This window comes from Macaca nemestrina, chromosome 15, assembly GCF_043159975.1.
Source record: "Macaca nemestrina isolate mMacNem1 chromosome 15, mMacNem.hap1, whole genome shotgun sequence".
Lineage (NCBI taxonomy): Eukaryota > Metazoa > Chordata > Mammalia > Primates > Cercopithecidae > Macaca > Macaca nemestrina.
The window spans coordinates 32,358,528-32,378,410 of NC_092139.1; the positions used below are offsets into that span (position 1 = coordinate 32,358,528).

Genomic DNA, 19,883 nt, shown 5'->3' on the forward strand with positions numbered 1-19,883 from the left:
TTTGTCATGGGTCCCCTCTGGATGCGTTAGAGGGACTGGAGATAAGAAGAGATTCCTAAACACAAAATGTCCAGACTTGGGAGGTCCAAGGAAAGAGATGAACATTAACCAAGTCTGTATGTGCTGAATGCCTGACATACATGCTTGATCCTTGAATGTCCAACTAGTACTTTTTAGGCCCATTTTACAGGTAAAGAAACTGACTTTTCAAGAGGTATAGAAATAGGCCGGGCACAGTGGCTCACACCTGTAATCCCAGCACTTTGGGAGGCTGAGGTGGACGGATCATCTGAGGTCAGGAGTTGCAGACCAGCCTGGCCAACATGGCGAAACCCCGTCTCTACTAAAAATACAAAAATTAGCCAGGCATGGTGGTGGGCACCTTTAATCCCAGCTACTTGGGAGGCCGAGGCAGAGGAATTGCTTGAACCGAGGAGGCAGAGGTTGCAGTGAGCAGAGATTGCACCACTGCACTCCAGCCTGTTTGACAGAGCAAGACTCTGTTTCAAAAAAAAAAAAAAAAAAAGAGGTATAGAAATAAAGTGACCCACCCAAGGCCCCCAAGCTGGTTAGGGGGAAATTTCTATCTCATCTACATAAAATATTGTCTCCTCATCAGATTGCCTTCTTTCTCCATTCCTTCCCACAAAATTTTATCTCCTTCCTTTTCCAGAAATATCTGTGTTCTGGTCTGAAACAATTTTGAACAGGGAGGCCTACTGGCCTTTAAGCAGCTAAGCCTCCAGAGCTATGCCTCTGGATTCAGGTGATCCAAATGTGGCGGACTTCACTGTATACTTAAAAATGGTAAAGATGGTGCATTCTGTGTATGTATTTTACCTGAATTTAAAAATTCAGTGGAACTATCCCATGATATTCTTTTTAAAAACTGTTTTTTAAATTAAAGTTTATCACATATACAGAAATATACAGATTGTAAATGTTAAGGTTTTTGGTTTTTTTGAGACGGAGTTTCGCTCTTATTGCCCAGGCTAGAGTACAATGGCGCGATCTCAGCTCACCGCAACGTCTGCCTCCTGGGTTCCTGCCTCAGCCTCCTGAGTAGCTGGGATTACAGGAATGCGCCACCACGCCCTGTTAATTTTGTATTTTTAGTAGAGACGGGGTTCTCCATGTTGGTCAGGCTGGTCTCAAACTCCCGACCTCAGGTGATCCAGCTGCCTGGACCTCCCAAAGTGTTGGGATTACAGGTGTGAGCCACTGTGCCCAGCCAAATGTTAAGATTTAATGACTTAATAAGTTGAACACACTTCTATAACTACTGCCCAGATCAACAAATAGAAACCCAGCTATATTCATTCTTAAGGTTCATTTTATTTATTTTCACCAATGTGAACCTCTGGTTAGAAGTGGCTTGTAACTGTACATCCCAAATCCAGATCTTTGCTGAGTAAAATTTTTTTAAAAGTCTAACTGACCTATCATAATATTTGTCCCATCTCAACCTGTCATGGCAGTATTTGAAGGGCCCCGTAATGCTGGGCATTTATGGGTCAATAGTGAGCAAGTTAGTCATTGTTCAGCCCGTACAGATGGCCTGAGATGTCAGAGGGGGTGGGATATCCCCCAAAAGAGGTAAAATTGATTCCCGAGAGAGGTTAAGAAAAGTCATGGAACTTTACAGCTCATCTCATAAGTGAAGCTTGGGGAGGTTGAAGGGTTTGCCCACAATCTCACAGCGAGGAAGCCGGACCAGCAAGTGGCTTCTCCTGTACACGCAAAGAGAGATATGCACTATCTGAGATGTCCCATTGAAATGGGTTCTGACCAGGCAGGAAGCCATTGGCAAGAGGGCCTGGTTGGGGCCAGTGAGGTCACCTCCCAGCGTCACCACTTAGGGACACTGCCCACTAGCTGTGGGGCTCGGGACCCTACATCCCAGATGCCCTTTGCCCCCCATCTGCTTTCTGCTCTTGGATGGGCTGCTGGTGAAGAGACACTGCTGTTCGCCCATCGTGGTGTGTCAGGAAAGCTACTGGGTGAAACCAAGACCTATCTTTGCCAGAACCTGTTGTGAGCGAGCGTCCCCTGCCAGTGTGGCCTGTATTCTCCTTGGACTACAAAGTCCGAGGTCTGAAGCCATCTCTGCCACCCACCAGCCACCGCACCTCAGGCAGGTCCTGACCCTAACAACCTCCCAGCGTTGCCCCGGTGTTCAGCTCTCTCATACCTGGGGGAAACATGGCGAACTGCAAAGCACTTCTTAATAACAATATTTATCTAGCAATCCCTGTACGCCAGGCTCAGTGCTAAGTGCTGCATGCACATCTCAGTTCTTCCCCGCAGTAGCTCATGGGAAAGGGGCTTCTGTTATCCCTATTTTACAGATAAAGGGACTGAGGCTCGAAGCACAGTAAGTGCTTGGGGTCACAGGGCCACTTCCATGATGAGCCGTATTCAAACCAGGGCAGAGTGTGTCCAAGTGACCCTGCCCAGCTGCCACTTAGAACCACTCAGTCATCCAGTCATTATTTACTGACTACCTACTATGTGTCAGGAACTGATTTAAGTGCTGGAGAGACAGCTGAGAAGGAGCAGGCGAAGCCCACATCCTCTTGTTGCTGACATCCTTGAGTTGGGGTCCTCTGGGGAAGAATTCTCTTGGAGATGTGTCTTTGGGCACTTTTGGAGAAAAGCCTGCTTCCTTTCCCCCCAGATTCCCTCCATACGGCTTGTTCTTGATCTTCAAAGCCCCCTGACATCCCCAAAGACTCCCCTTAAGGAGCTGGCGGCTGACAGTCTAGTGTCCCTGGGTCTGCGTACCTCGCGGGGACTGCCTGCGCAGAGCACTTCCCCAGCAGTCTGTTCCCTTCCGGGCCCTGGCCTCGCCCCCAGCCTCCTGCCCTGTGGTTTCCCTGCAGCCCCTTTCCTGCTGGAGGGGAGGACAGGCGTCAGCCCCGCAGCTGTTTGCTATTGAAGGACCCGTCTTGCTCCTGGTGCACCTTGTCGGGCCAGCTGACACCACTCATGCCAGCCTGATAAGAGGCTCGGGGCCCATGGCCACCCCGTTCACACGGCCCTGCCACCTCCTTGTGGCCTCGTGCCTGTTATTCTGTACATCTCCACACACAAAGAGACCGGGTGCAGTTGCTGGCGCTCAGCTGCTGGAGTGGGGAGGGCAGGCAGCCGCGAAAAGCTTTTCAGAAAGGCCAGGGCGGAGGCAGGAGTCACCCAGGTGATCGGAGTGGTTCCCCCGGGACCCCAGCCCAGGCCCGCAGTGAAAGGTTACTGCTAATTGGCGAGCTCCTGATGGGGCCGCATCTATTTAGCACTCCCCCCTCCCCAGAGACTTCCAGGATGGTCTTGGCACAGCGTGTGATTCAAGAGCTCCCCGCCCGAGTCTGGCACAATCTGTCTGAAATTGTGAACATGGAGCCTCTTGGTTTTTTAATTTGTGTTTTCGTTGTCGCCGTTCTCTGCCCATTGTCGCTGGTAGATTTCATAGCTGCAGCCACCCTGACTCTGGCGTCCCCCCTCCAGGGAGCCCCCTCGGCAGGCTCCCTCCCCTCCCCACCCCAAGACCCACTGTCAGAGGCATTGCCCATCCTGAGTCCTGACCCGTTGCCCCGGCCTCAGGGCCCAGTTCTCACCCCGCCATCATCCCTGACACTAACACAGCTTGTCCACCCTGTCGCAGGGGGCAGATGGCCTGTCGGAGCCGGAGGGCATCTCTCTGAAGCGGGTCGCTGTGGTGGAAGATTTCTTTGACATCATCTACTCGATGCATGTGGAGAGCTCAGCAGAGCCAGGCAAAGCCCCCAAGCACGCTGGGCAGAAGAAAACCTACCGAGCGGTGAGATTTCTGTCCCTTTGCCTCCACTGGCAGCCCCAGGCCTTGGCAGGAGGCCATGGGCTCCGCACATGTTGGGCTGGGGGGGGCGGGGCAGGGAGCTGAGGCGTGATGAAACGGCCTTTCGGGATCTAGGGGGGCACAGGGCAAGGGCACGGCAGCCAGAGATGGCTCACAGGGCGAAGGGAGGGGATCTGTGGTCTGAGCACAAAGGAAAAGCAGGTTGAAGGGGGTGAGAGGGAGGGAAGGAGAGGGATGAGGGCAGGAGGTGCCCTCCTCTTCCCCGTTTCTGCTTCACTTGCTCCTACCTGACACCGACCCCCCACCCCCCTGCAGCCTGTTCTGGGGCTGGGGTGCTGGGGGCAGATAATGAACAGAGGAACAAATGCCTCCATGGCATGGCATTTACCGCATGCCAGGCCTGTCCTGAGCTCTTCCTATGTGTGAGCTCATCCTGTGAAGTCAGGACTGGGAGTTTCCCAGGGGAAGTCGAAGGACCTGCTCCCCACCCTCCAGGAGATCACAATTGGATTTGGGGTGGGGAGGCTGAGAGCAAAAACAAGATACATGAGAAGCAGAAGTGTCTCCAAGGCTCGCTTTGAGAGAGAAAGAACCCAGGCTCAGGGGCATTTAGCAAAGGCACTGCCAGATGCAGATGAGCCTGGGGGGCTGTGTGGAGAAGGTGGCACCTGTGCTGGCATTCTATGCTTTGGGGAGGCATAAGGGCAGAGAAGGCAACCTAGGGGCAGGGAGCGTCACAAATGCGGGAGAGGGGAGAGGTGGAAATAGATGGGACTGGTCAAACCAGAGGCCCCTCCTCACCCTGCAGAGGGGCCTGCCTGTGTTCTGATCCATCCCCTGCTGACCCACATGTGAGCCTATCCACGGCTCATGCACAGCTCTGAACCATTTGTCCAGTGCCCGGGGAGGCCAGTAAAGCCAAGCCCTTCGTGCTCATTCAAGCCTTGTGGCAGTCCTGTGACCGAGGCACTGAGGACACATTTCACAGTTAAGGAAACTGAGACCTGGAGAATTGGGTCACCTGTCCAAGGTCAGATGGCAGCTGAGTTGCAATCAGCTGGTGTCCTCCATGCTGACTTTCTCTGGAGCTTCTAGAAATGTGCCCTTCTGTGTCTGGGCTTCCCCACCCAAGGCAGATGTGAAACTCCCCACCCCAAGTTCTTTGTATAAATAGCTTTGGACTACATGGAGGTGGCTGTATAAGTCTATAATTTCCCCTTATGGTCTTTTTTTGTTTGTTTGTTTTTGTTTTTGTTTTTAATGCAACCATCCGGTTAGTCCTTGTCCTCAGAAAATGGCTTTTGCCCTAAATGGATTTTAAGGATTGACCCATGTGCCAAGGGCCTCAGAGAGATGAGGTGTCTGCCCAGGGAAGCAGGAGGTGGTGATGGTCTCCCCGCCCCTCCTGTTTCTCGGTCTGTGTGCTCTGGGAAGTGGCTTGTGGGAAGGGAGTTCTGAGGGTATTTCCACCAGAGGGCCATAGAAGAAGGAAGAGGCACCCAGGCTGGGGCCGACATGGGCCCCTTGGCACTGAGAAGACCACATTTTCTCAGCATTAAGTTTACCATTGTGGGTGGGGCACGGTAGTTCACACCTATAATCCCAGCACTTTGGGAGGTTGAGATGGGGGGATTGCTTGAGGCTGGAAGTTCCAGACCAACCTGGGCAACATAGCAAGACCCCTTCTCTTAAAACAAACAAACAAACAAAAAATTGGGGCTAGGCGCGGTGGCTCATGCCTGTAATCCCAGCACTTTGGGAGGCTGAGATAGGCAGATAACTTGAAGCCAGGAGTGTGAGACCAGCCTGGCCAACATAGCAAAACCCTACCTCTACTAAAAATACAAAAATTAGCTGGGCGTGGTGGCGCATGCCTATAATCGCAGCTACTCAGGAGGCTGAGGCATGAGAATCATTTGAACCCAGCAAACAGAGGTTGCAGTGAGCTGAGATCATGCCACCGCACTCCAGCCAGGGTGACAGAGTGAGACTCTGTTTCCAAAAATAACAATAAAGAATACATTAAAAAATCCAGGCCCAGTGGTATATGCCTATAGTCCTAGCTACTTGGGAAGCTGAGGCAGGAGGATTGCTTGAGGCTGCAGTGAGCTGTGATTGCACCACTGCACTCCAGCCTGGGTGACAGAGCAAGACCCTGTCTCAAAAAAAAAAAAAAAAAAAATTAAATTAAAAAAAATTCACCGTTGTGCCGAGCAGTCAGCTTGTGCTCTACACCAGCACTTCCTATACATGTATGAAGGTTGCATGCATGAAGCAGGTGCTGTTGTTACCTCCATTTTAAGATGAGAAAACTGAGGCTCAGAGAAACACATAATCTACCTGAGGTCGGTCAGCTGACATTCAGCGCCGGGCCACCCACCCCAGAGCCTGTGCCCTGACCACCACACATCCTGCCTCTCTGCACCCCTCCTGTGGTCAGCTAGTAAGCCGCACGACTTGCTGTTGTCCAGGCGGATGGGCTGGAGCCAGCTGGATCATGTGATTTCCCTGGCCCCTTCGGTGCCCAGCATCAAGCCTCACCTACAGGCACTCTTTGGGCGGTTTAGGAAGGAAGGGGTCTGCGGCCTCCATGCTGTGGGGAGAGCAGGGCTGGGTTGGTTCTGCCAGCACTTGCATCCCTGGGCCAAGCGGACATCCAGCCCTTTGCTCTGCACTTCCTGGCTTCTCGTCCATATGCCTGCCGCGTGCCCCACTTCCCGCTGCCCAGCCTGGAGCTGGCACATGACTGGCACTGAGCCAGCTGGGCTGCGCACAGAGCTGGAATTTCAGCAGCAGGGCCAAGGCTGAGCTGAGCAGGCCAGGGCCCTCCTGCAGTGGGTGTGAGGCCGAGGGGGCTGGCACACCTCCCTCCTCCCCTGCATGCCTTCTCTCCTTTTCCCCTTCTCCTCCCCATCTGTCACCCTTCTCATGCCACCCTTTTCCTTTTTTGGGGGCAGGAGGTGGTGCCTGGATGCCTTTGTGCCCCTCTTCATCTGCTCCCATTTTCCTCCACCCAAACCTAGCTCTTCAGCCCCACTTTGCAAACTCAAGGCCCCCACCCATCCATGCCTGTGGAAAGAGCCCCCAAGGAAACCCCTGCTGATGGCTGTAGAGGGGCACAGCCTGGCCAAGGACTTTTTGGATCTATCTCTGTGTTTTGCCAAAGCTGAATCCTCGGACTGCCTGACAGTCTCGAGGGCACAGGGCCCCTCTGGATTTTTCCAGGCCTGGGATACTATAGAAGTCAGGACTGGCAGGGTGGCGGCAGACTTGTTCAGTGCACTAAAGGAGGCACGTTATTTGGTGGGGAAAAGAGCTTTTTTGCATCTACTGCTGTCCAGCCATGGATCAGATAGGGCGGCCAATGAGCTTTCTGAAACTGGCGGTATTTGAGCTGGAATTAGATGGCCATGTGCAATGGATAATACAGGGATTCCCATTTTGAGCAGGAAGTCCCTGTCTCACTTAGCTTCTCGTGTGACCTGAGGTCCAGAGGATCTCGGAGATCTCGCCAGCACCAGGGTTTGAGGAAGGTTCCAGCTGGTCCTGCAGAGTTTCCTGAACTCACACAGAGGGCCAGTCCTTTTTCCAAGGGGTCTTCCTGCTTTTCTGATTTCTGCACCCATCTGGGTCAGAACAAGCCCTTTTGCTTCCTTTCTCCCTCCCAGGGTGCTGGTAGGTCAGATCGGGTTCCACAGTCCGGATCTAACTGCCCAGGCCACTTTGGAGTTGGGGCCAGATGTGGTCAGCAGCTGCTCCAGGCCCACTACGTGCTAATCCACCCGCAGGGCAGAAGGAGGATCTTGTAAAGTGGTGCAAATCCCCCCAATTGGTCTCATCTGTCTTTGTCGGCCTCTGAGTTGGGGAGTGAAATGGGGCCTTGCAAGTCAGCGACTCTGCAAATAGCTCCTGCTCTCTCTGCCAGTGAAGTCCCTGTTTTTTACCACCAGGAAAAATGTAAAAGGCAAATTCACATACGGGACTCAATGTCTAGGCAGGAGGCCCGGGGAGCAAGGCAGCAGGCAGCCCAGGGCAGCGGAGGGCAGCTGGGCAGGGACAAGGGTCCTGGAACTTCCCCTCCTTAGACACAGCAGCTCTGTCTTTATCTGTTTCATGTTTTGGGCTTCAGTGTATGAGTCTATTTCTAGAACAGGGTCTGCAGCTCTAAAACCATCTGAAAACCACCATCCTATTAAGTAGAGCATCTGCTAGGATTGTCCTCCTGGTTTCGACTCATTCTGTGGTCCTGTGGCCTTGGGCATCCATGCATTCAATCAGAAATGGAGGTCCCATTTCTGGTCCCAGGCAAGCCGGGAAGATGAATAAGATGCCTGCTGAAGGTTGCAGGGGGAGGGTTTGTTATCCTCTATGTGGGTCCCTACTGCGGTGCAGAGCTGGGCTGGACTCTGCTTTCTGGACTCCCCAGGGAGCTCTAAGCCAGGCTTGCAGACAATCCCACCTTGCCTTGCGGGGCAGGGCTTCCCTCCCTGGCCTTCAGGCAGTTCCAAGGACTTCTCACCTGTCAGCCTTCTATCCTCCCCTTCCACCCGTCTGTGGGACCCAGGGCCAGAAGGTGTGTGCTCAGCAGTCCTCATCCCTGTGGCACGCCAGCCAGCCTTTGCACACTGCTGGGGTCCCTGCCAAGGCCAGGATAAATGTGGCCACCACTCTACCCCTGGAGAGGGAGCCATTCCTATTCCCTCAGCAGGCCAGACAGCAAGAAGGGCCCTGCCCATCCTGTGCGCAGCCCTCAGCAGAGCAGCCAGGCCGGGAGGACCCCCTGAGCCTTTTAAAAAATATTTCTCTGCCCATTGGCAGGTGAGCAGGCAAGCTCCGGGTAACTCAGTAGGGCTGCCCTCATGGTAGGGACCTGACCCTCTTCTCCCAGCTGACTGTGCAACCCTTCTCCCGGGCCCTCTACTGAGCTCTCCTGAGGCCTGACCTAGGGTGCCACGTCTCAGGGTAGCCGAGGGGCGTCTGTCGGCCCAAGTCAGTTACAGCCCTCTGCTCGGCCTAGCACACGCCCTTCCCTCCTGCACGCTTGCTCCTGCAGCTGCCACCCTTCAGCCAGGCATCTCCCTCCAGACCCAGCAGGCCTGAGAGCAACATGCCCCCAGACTTCCAGGCAGCCCTGGGCTGGGGAATGAAGCTTTCTGTGTGCATGGCAGAAAAGCCCCATCCCTCGGCTTTGACACCTGACAAGGACCAGCTGCATCCCTGATGTTGCCCTCCCATCCGCTGCTCCAGTCAGAGACACCGGGGTTTGCCCTTGTCCCTGACCTCCAGAGGAAGGCAATCAGACAGGGAATTTGGAAGGGAGATAACTCATCAAGGAGCCTGCCTGCTCCGCAGAGCATCAAATCAGCTGAGAAATAACAATTGTGTCACCAAAATTAACTTCGCATTTGCAGCTGGCAAGAGTGGCCCCTGGACTCTGCCAGTGGGCTGAGCTGGAAGCCGTGCCTGAGCTGGTCCTCCAACGGCCCAGCCACAGCCTGGGACACCCCAGGCCTTCTGCATCCCCCACAACTCCACTCCCCAGCCCTGCCCTAGCCCATCTCTACCCTCCAGCCATCGCAGAGATGGAGAAGGACATTCGTGCATTTCCAAAGGAGCAAACCCCTGCAGTTGCTGGGGGAAGGCGGGGCTCAGCGCAGCCCAGAGCAGCCCCTCACCCTTGGCCAACTTTCCCAGCCGGGCTGTGGGCTGCGGCGAGGACAGCGGAACGCTTGGGTGATGCTGCCCCTTAGTGGAGAGAAGCGGGAGGACCCAGGCTCCAGGAAGCACATGGAAAACCAGGGAACCTGGACTGAAGGGACTGTTTGGCCCCACCAGACAGCTAAATCAGGGTCAGTGGCTTTTCCAAAACCCAGAGCAAGAGGAAAGGGCTGGACACCTGGGCCCACAGCCACTTCTTCCCCACTCCCAGCCCTTTTTTCATGTTCCCTCCCTTCTGTGTGTCTCTCCCCCAGCCCCCTGCATCCCTGTCCTCCTCCTTAACTAGGGAAGGCCCTCTGGAGACAACTGTGGAGTGGTGTCACCTGGAGCATGGGGTTTAGTCTGGCACTACCTTGAAAGTGCCATGTGACCTTGGGGAGTCGGCTCACTTCTCTGAGCCATAGTTGCCTGGAACATGGGGGTCCTGCAGTGCCTATCTAGTTTGAAAAGTCTGGTGCCTGGTACTAGCCCTTGACAGCTCTCCCTAAGAAGGTTCTTGACCTGTGAGTCATCACAGGAGATTGTTTGTAGGACCTTTGATTCTGTATATGGGTCCAGGGCAGTGAATTTATCTGTGGGTCTCAGTCTATCCATCTCTAAGAGGGGAACTGCTCACCCTATGCTAGAGCAATGTTTATAAGCCCATTTTTTTCATAGCAGCAATAAAATGTTCTGAGGAATGTTACTTATTAGGATATAGGTTAAAGACTGGATAATGTTTAAAGGCTTTGCTTTTTCAATTTTTAACCTCCTTTATTGAGATTTTAAAAACAAATGGTTTTCCACGAAAGTACTGTCTCATTTCCACAGCTGAGAATCCAGGACACCTGCCCCTTGCTCCTGAAATCCCTGACTTTCCTTGCAAGAGCCAAAGCGCTTGCCACCAAAGCTCAGACCTTGGTGACCTCATGGCCAAGTCGCCTCCCCACGGATCCATATAACAAGTGAAGCTCTTGTCTCCTCCAGATCGCAGAGACCTATGCTTTCCTCCCGAGAGAGGCTGTGACCCGGTTCCTGATGAGCTGTACAGAGTGTCAGAAGAGGATGCACTTTAACTCCAATGGCCTGGAACCCAAAGGTAGTGGGGGTGGCGTGCTGGAGGGCTAGGGCGGGGGCCGGCTGAGAGTAGACTGTCCCTGAAGATGCCAGCTTTTGCTGGCACAGAAAAGTGTCCAGCAGCTGTTATTGCTAGCCCCAGAGGCCAGTATGGGTCCGTGGTACTGCCCAAAGAGCCTCGTTTTGTTTTGTTTAACTTTTTTTAAATCTCAAGTTTCACTTAAAAACCAACCATACGAAACAAAAAAGCAAACAACATGTTTCCCCTGCCTTGCGAGGCCCAGGACAGCCCCTCTCCTCACAGCCAGATTCCAGCTGGGAATGGCCAGCCTACCCTGTTCGCAAAGTTCCATCCATGCCTCCCACTGCTTCTCCGTGCACGAGCCGTGGTCTGGCCTGTACACTCCCTGAGACATGTGCATGCGTCCTCCCACCCACATACCTGCTAATGATATGTCTTCCCTGGTGCTTGTTTCCACCCTGTGCACACCCATGTGGCCTTTGATCAGTAAACCCATGGGGGGCTGATGAGAATTTTTTTTTTTTTGAGACGGAGTCTCACTCTGTCACCCGGGCTGGAGTGCAGTGGCGCGATCTCGGCTCACTGCAAGCTCCGCCTCCCAGGTTCACACCATTCTCCTGCCTCAGCCTCCCAGGTAGCTGGGACTACAGGTGCCCGCCACCATGCCCAGCTAATTTTTTTTTGTATTTTTAGTAGAGACAGGGTTTCACTGTGTTAGCCAGGATAGTCTCAATCTCCTGACCTCGTGATCCGCCTGCCTCGGCCTCCCAAAGCGCTGGGATTATAGGTGTGAGCCACGGCATCCGGCCGACTGGTGAGAATTTAAAATGTCCAGGGCAGGCTGGGCACAGTGGCTCATGCTTGTAATCTCAGCAGTTTGGGAGGCTGACGTGGAGTGATTGGTAGAGCCCGGGAGGTGGAAGCTGCAGTGAGCCACGATCATGCCACTGCACTCCAGCCTGGATGACAGAGCAAGACCCCATCTCAAAAAATAAATACAATAAAACGCCCAGAGCACTCATGACCACCAAAGTTGGTCCCTTGGACCGACGTCCATGCCTTCCAGCTCTGTCCTGCCCAGTGAGACCAGCAAGGACCTCGCTTCAGTACCCCCACACCCCCTCAAACTGAACATCCCAGAGGCTTCCAGTAAATCTGGGGGCCCATCTGTTTGCAGGTGGCTTTGGCACTGTGAGACGGCCCAGCACATTTGGCTGGTACAATTATAACGCTGCCCTGAGAAATGGTGCCCAGGTGGGCAATTTATCAGGGTTTCCAGGACTGCCTGGTGCATCGTGCCAGCTCCTGGGCATTGGGCCTTTGGAAGGTGCTGAAGTCAGTGGGTGTTTTGCCCGAGGATGGAGATAGACTCGAATGAAGGGTGCGCCGTTTATCCAGGCGGCACTCAAGTAGCATCCATTGAATCTGGGGAAGGAAAAATCCACAGCAAAGCCTGAACAGACAACAAAGAATCAGGAGCATGGGCGTCAGGCGGGGCTTTCTGCTCGTGTTCGTTGTCCCTGACACACGCGAATGGCTTCTGACAGCAGCTGACTCACCAAATCCAGAGGCTCCCATGCCCTTGGGAGCCATCAGGCCACGGCTGTTTCATCAGGCACATGGGCCAACTTCAAAGCACGAGGGGCAGGAATGGATGTAGTTAATCCCTCATAAATGCTGGTTCCCATGTTAAGAACAGGGCTTCAGGGCCACACAGCCATTCAGCTACTGTGTGTCCTGGGCAAGAGACTTCATCTTTCTGAGCCTCAGTTCCCTCATCTGTGAAATGGGGTTAATCAGAAGGCTACCAAGATGTGAGTTAGTCCCTGTACTTGGCATTGGTACAGGAAGACAGAGCTGTGGCTATTGTGGTTCCTGTGATAACGCGGGACACTCCCACGATGCATGCCTGAGCCAGTGATCCTGAATGCTGCTACCCACGTGGCCTGCCCCTGGCCAGGCAGCGGCTGCAACCCTTGGGCCAAGACAGCATTTGGTACCTGCAGATGGGCTGGAGGGCTTTCCCTGCCGCTCTCTCCACCCTGCTGGGGTCTAGGCCACAGGGGCCAGGGGTGTGTGTCCTAGTGGTGGCTGCCTGGTTCCTGCCCACCCATCCGCCTGTCCCCTCCCGTTCCTGTCCTCGTTGTTTCCATAGCAACTGGCGGAGTCAGACACAGAATTGCTTGCCTGGAGGAACAGAGGTGAAGCCAAGATGGGCTCCGTTTGTGGGCTGCTCTGGGGTGTCTGAGGCGCCATCCACTCCCCTCCCCTGCCACGCATCCCACTGCAGTGTGGAGGGCGTTCCTCAGCTCCCCCTGCACTCCTCACTGACGGCTGCTGGGTCTCCCCATGCTGCAGGCTTCACGCCTCATCTGCGGGCTTCTGTGTGGCCAGGAGGGCAACGCAGAGCACAGCAGTGGCCTGCTTCCTCTCCTCACTGGCTGCCACCACCACGCCCCACCCCCAGGGAGGAGAAAGAGGCCAGGGAGGGAGGGAGCACACAGGCCAGGAGCCATCTAGAATATAAACCAGCGCTGTGGGCTCGCTGCTAAAGCCTATCTTTCCTGGGGCTTGCTTCAGGCCGGACAGAAGATGAGCACCATGCCCATTCTCACGCATCCTCCCCCATCCTCAGGCACAATGCCACCTCTCTGTCCCAGGTAGCGGAGCTTCCCTTTGCAGGGCGAGGCGAAGACGCTGAGGGAGCAGGAGCCCGGGGAAGTGGCGCATGGAAGGGCATGGCCTTGGAGTCAGGCAGGTCTGATGTGTAGCCCTGTTCCCCACTGCGTGTCCCTCGGCAGGACAGGGAACCTCTCTGAGCAGCTCCTGATCATGACAGTTACGAGTATCCTATGAGGTGTTAGTCCTGGCTTACAGGTGAGGAAACTGAGGCACAGAGAGGCGTTGAGGTGAAATCATTCATCCAGGCTCTCCCAGGAGATAGAAGTGCAGGCAGGAAACTGCATTTTCTCATCAGCAAAGTGGAAGAAATGCCATCCTTTCAGGGTGGTGAGGGTGAGCCTGTTGTGGCGGGCACCTGGGATGCAGCGGGTGCCTGGGGAGCATCACCCTGCCTCCTGCCTCCAGCCCGTGTCGTGGCCTGTGGTGCCCAGACACGAGGCTGCCAACGTCCAGGTGGCCCCACAGAGACACAAGGTCTGCTTCTACCCAGGTGGGGTCAGATGTGGCCCCCAGTCCTGCCAGGCAAGCACGCTGGGTCCACACCCTGAACAGGGTTAGAAGGGAAGGTCTTGGTTTCTGGAAGCTGCCAGTGGAGAGTTTAGAGTCTGAAAGGCTCCACTGTCTGCTAAGTGGCCAGAGGCACTCGCCTCCTGGACCGTCCCCAGGTTCCCCGCCTCCTGCCCCCACTGAAAGCCTGCAGGTCCTATCTCTGCCCGCCATGCTGGCCTCTGGATGCAGCTATATCCTGCTGTCTCCCAGGAACCCCTGCATTGCCAGCCCTCCCTTCTCCCTCTCCAGCTGCTGGGAAAGCAGAGCCTGCACCAGCCCCAGAGACAGGCCCAGTGTTCCTGCCCCAGGAAGGTGGGAGGGAGTGGGGACAGGGGACAGGATGGAGGCTCTTTGAGGGCTACTGGGAGAATGCCTGACTTCCTGGCCTCATGTTAAAAAGAAACAAAGGAAGTAGAGTGGCCTTCTTTGCTCAGCGGTCTCTCCCCAGCAGAGTGGGGGGGGGCCTGGACAGCCCCGTGCCCTCCTCCAGTGCCAGGAGCATAAACAAAGGAGGTGGCAGAGGATCAGGAAGTCTGAGGACGGGAAATTCCAGGGCCTCCTGACTCCACACTACTCTTCCACCAGTCCCTGAGGAGTTGAGGACAGAGCATGCAAACTAGGTGTGACTTCAGACCAGCCCAGCTCTTGTGGAAAGGGACCTTTGGAGGCATGTCTCTCTTTTCTTTGATGTGACAAAATATTGTTGCATGGTTGCAAACTGGGAGTAGCCAATGGGCAGCAATGCCAACTCTTCCTCAGCAGGCAGGTTGTCCACTTGGGTCTCCGCCCCTTCGCAACTAGGCCCAGACTCCTCTGCATGGTTTCCAAGGCCTCCATGCCTGGCTCCTCCTTGCCGGCCTGGCCTCTCCCGGCTCTCACACTCATTTGCTGTGGGACTGTGGGAAGGTTGCATAACTCCTCTGTGTGCTGTTGCCTCATCTGTAAAGTCAGGGTATTACTAGGAGCACTCACCTCACAAGGTTCCTGGAAGCCTCTAACCAGAGGGTGTGTATGGAGCCCTAAGCAGGTGCTCAGGAGCTGTCAGCTGAGCAATAGATCATGAGTCCCGTTCAGATCCTCTCCATGAAGCTTCCTTGAGCTACTCCGGGGCCCTCTCAGCTTTTCCTCCAGTGACCCTAATGGCCTCACATCCGTCCCACCCTGCTCATCCTTCACCCTTGTTTCCTGAGCCCGGGGACTGCCCCGCACACAGTTTCCTCACGTTCCCCGCCCCGAATGCACGCACGTCAGCACTCCTTGAAGACTTGCCCATTCATTGATGTACTTCCCCAGGAAGGAGATTTTTTTGCCGGCTTTTCAGCTGGCCTCAGGCCTGGGATCTCTGTTTCCAAATTTGAACCCCCTGAGGCTGGCTGGTCTCACGGCCTCTCTGTGCCAGGCCCCCATCGTGCACACGTCCTTCAGTGCCCACCCCTGCCTGGAAGATCTTTCATACCTGTCTCTGGACCGAGAGTTCTTCGTGCTGTAGGTGAAAGCTTGTGAGAATCACCACCTGGTGTTCCCGCGAGGAAACGAGGGTCACTCCTGTGGTTGAAGTTTGCATTGGTTGATGAGTGCCATTGGCGCCCAGCTGCACAGGCCAGCGGACAACTTGGCTTGGCCCAAGCACCCACATCATTGATTATTCTCGAGATTGCATAAAACTAGGTCTAGTGCCTGGGCTGGTTTCCATTTTTCTTGGCAAAGAGATTTTGAAACATCTCTCTGGGCACTTCCTGTGCTTCTCTTGCCAGCAACCTGCTGGATGATTTAGGCTCCGTGACCCTTGCTAGCCCCTAGCTCACTCTTCTCCATGGCAACAGAGTCCAGCAGTGCCGCACCGTCAGGTCATTTGTGGAGGCTCGAGTGTGGCACCCCGTGGTGATCATGGGGCGGAGAGGGGGGCAGCCTGTCTCAGCGGAGCCCAAGGAACCCACTTCTTCCTTGTTCACGTTTCCACCTGAGCTCGTCCCCCATCCTGGCATTTTTCTCCCTGGTGAGCATCTGACTCTGCGGTTCCCACTGGCCCCTGCTCCGTCTCTCTTTCCCGCTAAGCCCATCCTCTCAGTGTGCACCCACTTACTGAGTCCAGAACACCTGGGGCTCCTCACTGCTGAAAAGCTTGCCTGCCTTTCTCCTCACCATGGTGTGGTTGAGCTCTGACCTCCCACCCGTGGCTCCATGGCTCATTTCCTCACCTAGAATGTCCCCTCCCCGCTGAGGTCCTCACAGAACTCTCATTCTGGAACGGCAAAATCCAGCATTTCACCTTACAGCAATGTTAGGTGTTCTCCGATAGGTTTAGGGGTCTGCTTGGGATGTTCCAGCTTCCCCAAGACCAGGGCATCCTGCCTTCCTCTTCTGAGCTCTCTTGGCTCACCTGCAGGCACCGGAAGTGGTTTCTCATCTCTGGAGATGCTGGGGCAGGTACAGGCCAAGGAAGACCTCTTGTCCCGCCTCCCAAGGGTACTGTCCTGGCCACTGTTTTATTTTTCCTAAGCTACCCTGTCACTAGCTTTATTAAAGATACTTTCTCATGAGCAGCATGACACTGCAGTCAGGACAGGGGCGACCATCAATGAAAGAACACAGCTGCCCGCCTCCATGCCTCCCAAACCTAGAGAATCCCTGCAACACCCAATGAAGGGTCGACCGGGGCCACGAGAGTGATGGGCACCCTTCACATTCACCGTGATGCTTAACAGCTTCTCACCAGACAGCCTCCTCTTAGACGAAACAGAAATGGCAGAATTCTCAGTCCGAACATCCACCTTTGAAAACAGGACCCACGGCTCTTCTGAGTGATACCGTCTCAATGTCATCACTAGACTGTCTGCCTGACATATCGCATCCGGCCTGGTCAATGTATGGGGCTAGGGCTCAAAACCCCACTGAGGTTAAGAAAGTCAAATCTAGGTTGATGGTGGGGTGGAAACCCATTTGAGTTTGCCACCGCGTCGACCGGTGCGGAGGATCCCTGCCACCCAACCAAGCGGAAGGCTCTCTTAAAAAAGGGAGGAGGAGGGGGTGGTCCTGTCAGGCCAGTTTCTTAGCCATTCCATTAGTGACGTTTACTTTTTCTTTTTCTTTTTTTTCTTGGGACGGAGTCTCGCTCTGTTGCCAGGCTGGAGTGCAATGGCACAATCTTGGCTCACTGCAACCTCCACCTCCTGGGTTCAAGTGGTTCTCCTGCCTCAGCCTCCCAAGTAGCTGGGATTACAGGCACGTGCCACCATGCCCAGCTAATTTTTGTAGTTTTAGTAGAGCGTGGTTTTTGTTTTGTTTTGTTTTGAGATGGAGTCTTGCTCTGTCGCCTAGGCTGGAGTAAGGTGGGACCATCTTGGCTCACTGCAATCCCCGCCTCCCGGGTCCAAGCGCTTCTGCTGACTCAGCCTTCTGAGTAGCTGGGATTACAGGCATGCGCCGCCACACCCGGCTAATTTTATTTGTAGTTTTAGTAGAGATGGGGTTTCTCCATGTTGGTCAGGCTGGTCTCGAACTCCCGACCTCAGGTGATCCACCCGCCTCGGCCTCCCAAAGTGCTGGGATTACAGGCGTGAACCACCGTGCCCGGCCATAGAGCGGGATTTTACCATGTTGGTCAGATTGGTCTCAAACTCCTGACCTCAGGTGATCCGCCTGCCTCAGCCTCCCTAAGTGCTGGGATTACAGGTGTGATCCACCACACCCAGCCAACATCTATTTCTTCCTCAACAAAGAATGAAACATTCTATGTGTGACAGGGTAGCTTTAAAGAGCAAAACTAAGTTCTGCATTCCTGTAAAACTTGATTCAAAATGTTATTCAATCTGTAAAGTCACCAGAAGTACACAGTGTCAAAGCGGACCTCCATCCTCTAGGCCCCAGCTATTCCGGGTCCCCACCTTTTCTGCAGGGCTGTTCCTATCCTTGCCAAGCAGGAACTTCCCTTGTCCTCTTTGGGTAGCTTCACCCCTTGTTTGCAGACTTTTTTTCTTTTTAAATTATGGTAAAATACTTACAGCATAAAAACTTGCCTTTCATATATATATATATATATATATATATTTTTTTTTTTTTTTTTTTTTTTTTTTTTTTTTTTTGAGACAGGGTCTCTCTCACCCAGGCTGGAATGCAGTGGTACCTCAATATCCTGCGCTCAGGTGATCCTCCCACCTCAGCCTCCCAAGTAGCTGGGACTTCAGGCATGCACCACCACACCCAGCTAACATTTTTTTTACCTTTTAGTAGAGACGAGGGACTCACTATGTTGCCCAGGCTGGCCTTGAACTCCTGGGGTCAAACAGTCCTCCTGCCTCTGCCTCCCAAAGTGCTGGGATTACATGCGTGAGCCACTGTGCCCGGCTTAATTGTTCCATTTTAAAGATATTATATTCACACTGTTGAGCAATCATGACCACTACCTATTTCCAAAACCTTTTCATCACCCCAAACAGAAACTCTGTACCCATTAAGCAATAACGTCCCATTCCCTCAGCCTCCAGCCCCCAGTAACCTCGAGTTACTTTCTGTCTCTTTGAATTTGCCTATTCTAGATATTTCGTGTAAGTGGAATCATACAGTGGTTGTCGTTTTATGTCTGGCTTCTTGCCCTTGGTATCGCATTTTCAAGGTTGCAGGGACCCTTTTGGGCTATGGCTCTGGAGGGGCAGGTAGTATAAGTCACCCCTGGATATCCTCTGGACCTCCCGGACCTCCGCCCTGTCACCCTGCAGCCTGTCTCCTGGGCCTCCTTGTGATGGTAGAGGGTGCTTGGTCTAGAAGTTGCTCCCACTTTTCCTCATGCCACGGAAATCCCAACCCATCAGTGGGACTAGGCACCAGGGGCACCTTTTGATTAAAGGCCTGGGGCAAAATGAATCTGGCCTGAAGTCCTTGGAAGAAGGAGGAGGAGGCCAGATAACAAATAATTGAAACAATTCCTACAGCAGCTTGGCCAGAGATTTTAATGGTTATCAAATTATGTCCCTACCTTTTAATTTCTTGTAATCTGTTCCAAAAAGGCAAGAAATAAGATCAGAAATACGGAGCAATATTTATGCACAAGGATGTCCCCTGCAGTGCTGTTTATAAGAGCCCCAATGGGAAACAACCTAAAAAGCCAATCATTACATAGTAACTTAAGCAAATTATGGTAAACTATTACATGGCCATAAAAATTCTACTTACAAAGCAAAATAAGATTCTTGATGTTGGGGAAAATACCTATGACAAAATGTTAAGAAAAAAAAAAACTTTTTAAAAGCAGACTGGAATTCTCTGTATGCATTATAAGATCATGTGTAAAAAAGAAAAATCACAGGGAAAAAATAAACAGAAGCATATGCCAGGCTGCGTGGTGCAATTACGGTTTTTAAATTTTTTCTTTACATCTCTCGGCACTTTGCAAATTCTCTGCAAAAAGAACATGCATCACTTTGATCTTCAGGACAACAAAGGAATAAATGGGAGGAGACTGTTCCTCTGCATATGATGAAGGAGGAACCAGAATTTGGGGGCTACTGAAGGCCTGACTCAGACCTGGGAGCCATATGGCACCTGAGGATGTTTTTGGGGGATGCTGTGGGGTGGCAGGATTGGGTGGGGTGAGAGTGGCATATGTTCACCTGGAAGAGAACTGACTTAGACAATGGTTGGAAACACAGATGCCTTCAAGGATCTGGCAAGTATCATAATTGATACTTGCAAATGAGCGAAGCTGTGCAATACTATAAGGAGTGGTGGGGACTGTGGCAAAATGGGAGCCACATACCGTGCCTAAAAGAAGTGGCTGCTGAAGCGGCAGTGGTTGCTTGCCTTCGGGAGTGGGGGCCTCATGTGGCCAGACCTTATGCTCTTCAAAGAAGCCAAAAATTCATATAAATACGAGTGTGTGTGTTGAGGGGGTGGGTTTGTTCGGGTTTTTTTGTTTGTTTTTTAGAGACAGAGTCTTACTCTGCTGCTGAGGCTGGAGTGCGGTGGTGCCATCACAGCTCGCTGGAGACTGCAGCCTTGACCACCTGGGCTCAAGCAATCCTCCCACCT

General features: G+C 53.4%; 1 protein-coding gene across 10 annotated transcripts in view; it reads left to right on the forward strand.

Moving 5' to 3' along the window:
* The window catches only part of LOC105496189 (nucleolar protein 4 like), a 148,978-nt gene that overhangs the window by 57,369 nt on the left and 71,726 nt on the right, over positions 1 to 19,883 (forward strand). For all 10 annotated transcript variants that reach the window (XM_011766353.2, XM_011766354.2, XM_071079531.1 and 7 more), the window contains 2 exons: positions 3,659 to 3,814; positions 10,517 to 10,628. In XM_011766353.2, the coding sequence (XP_011764655.1) occupies positions 3,659 to 3,814; positions 10,517 to 10,628 (268 nt within the window). The remainder of the gene's footprint in view (positions 1 to 3,658; positions 3,815 to 10,516; positions 10,629 to 19,883) is intronic.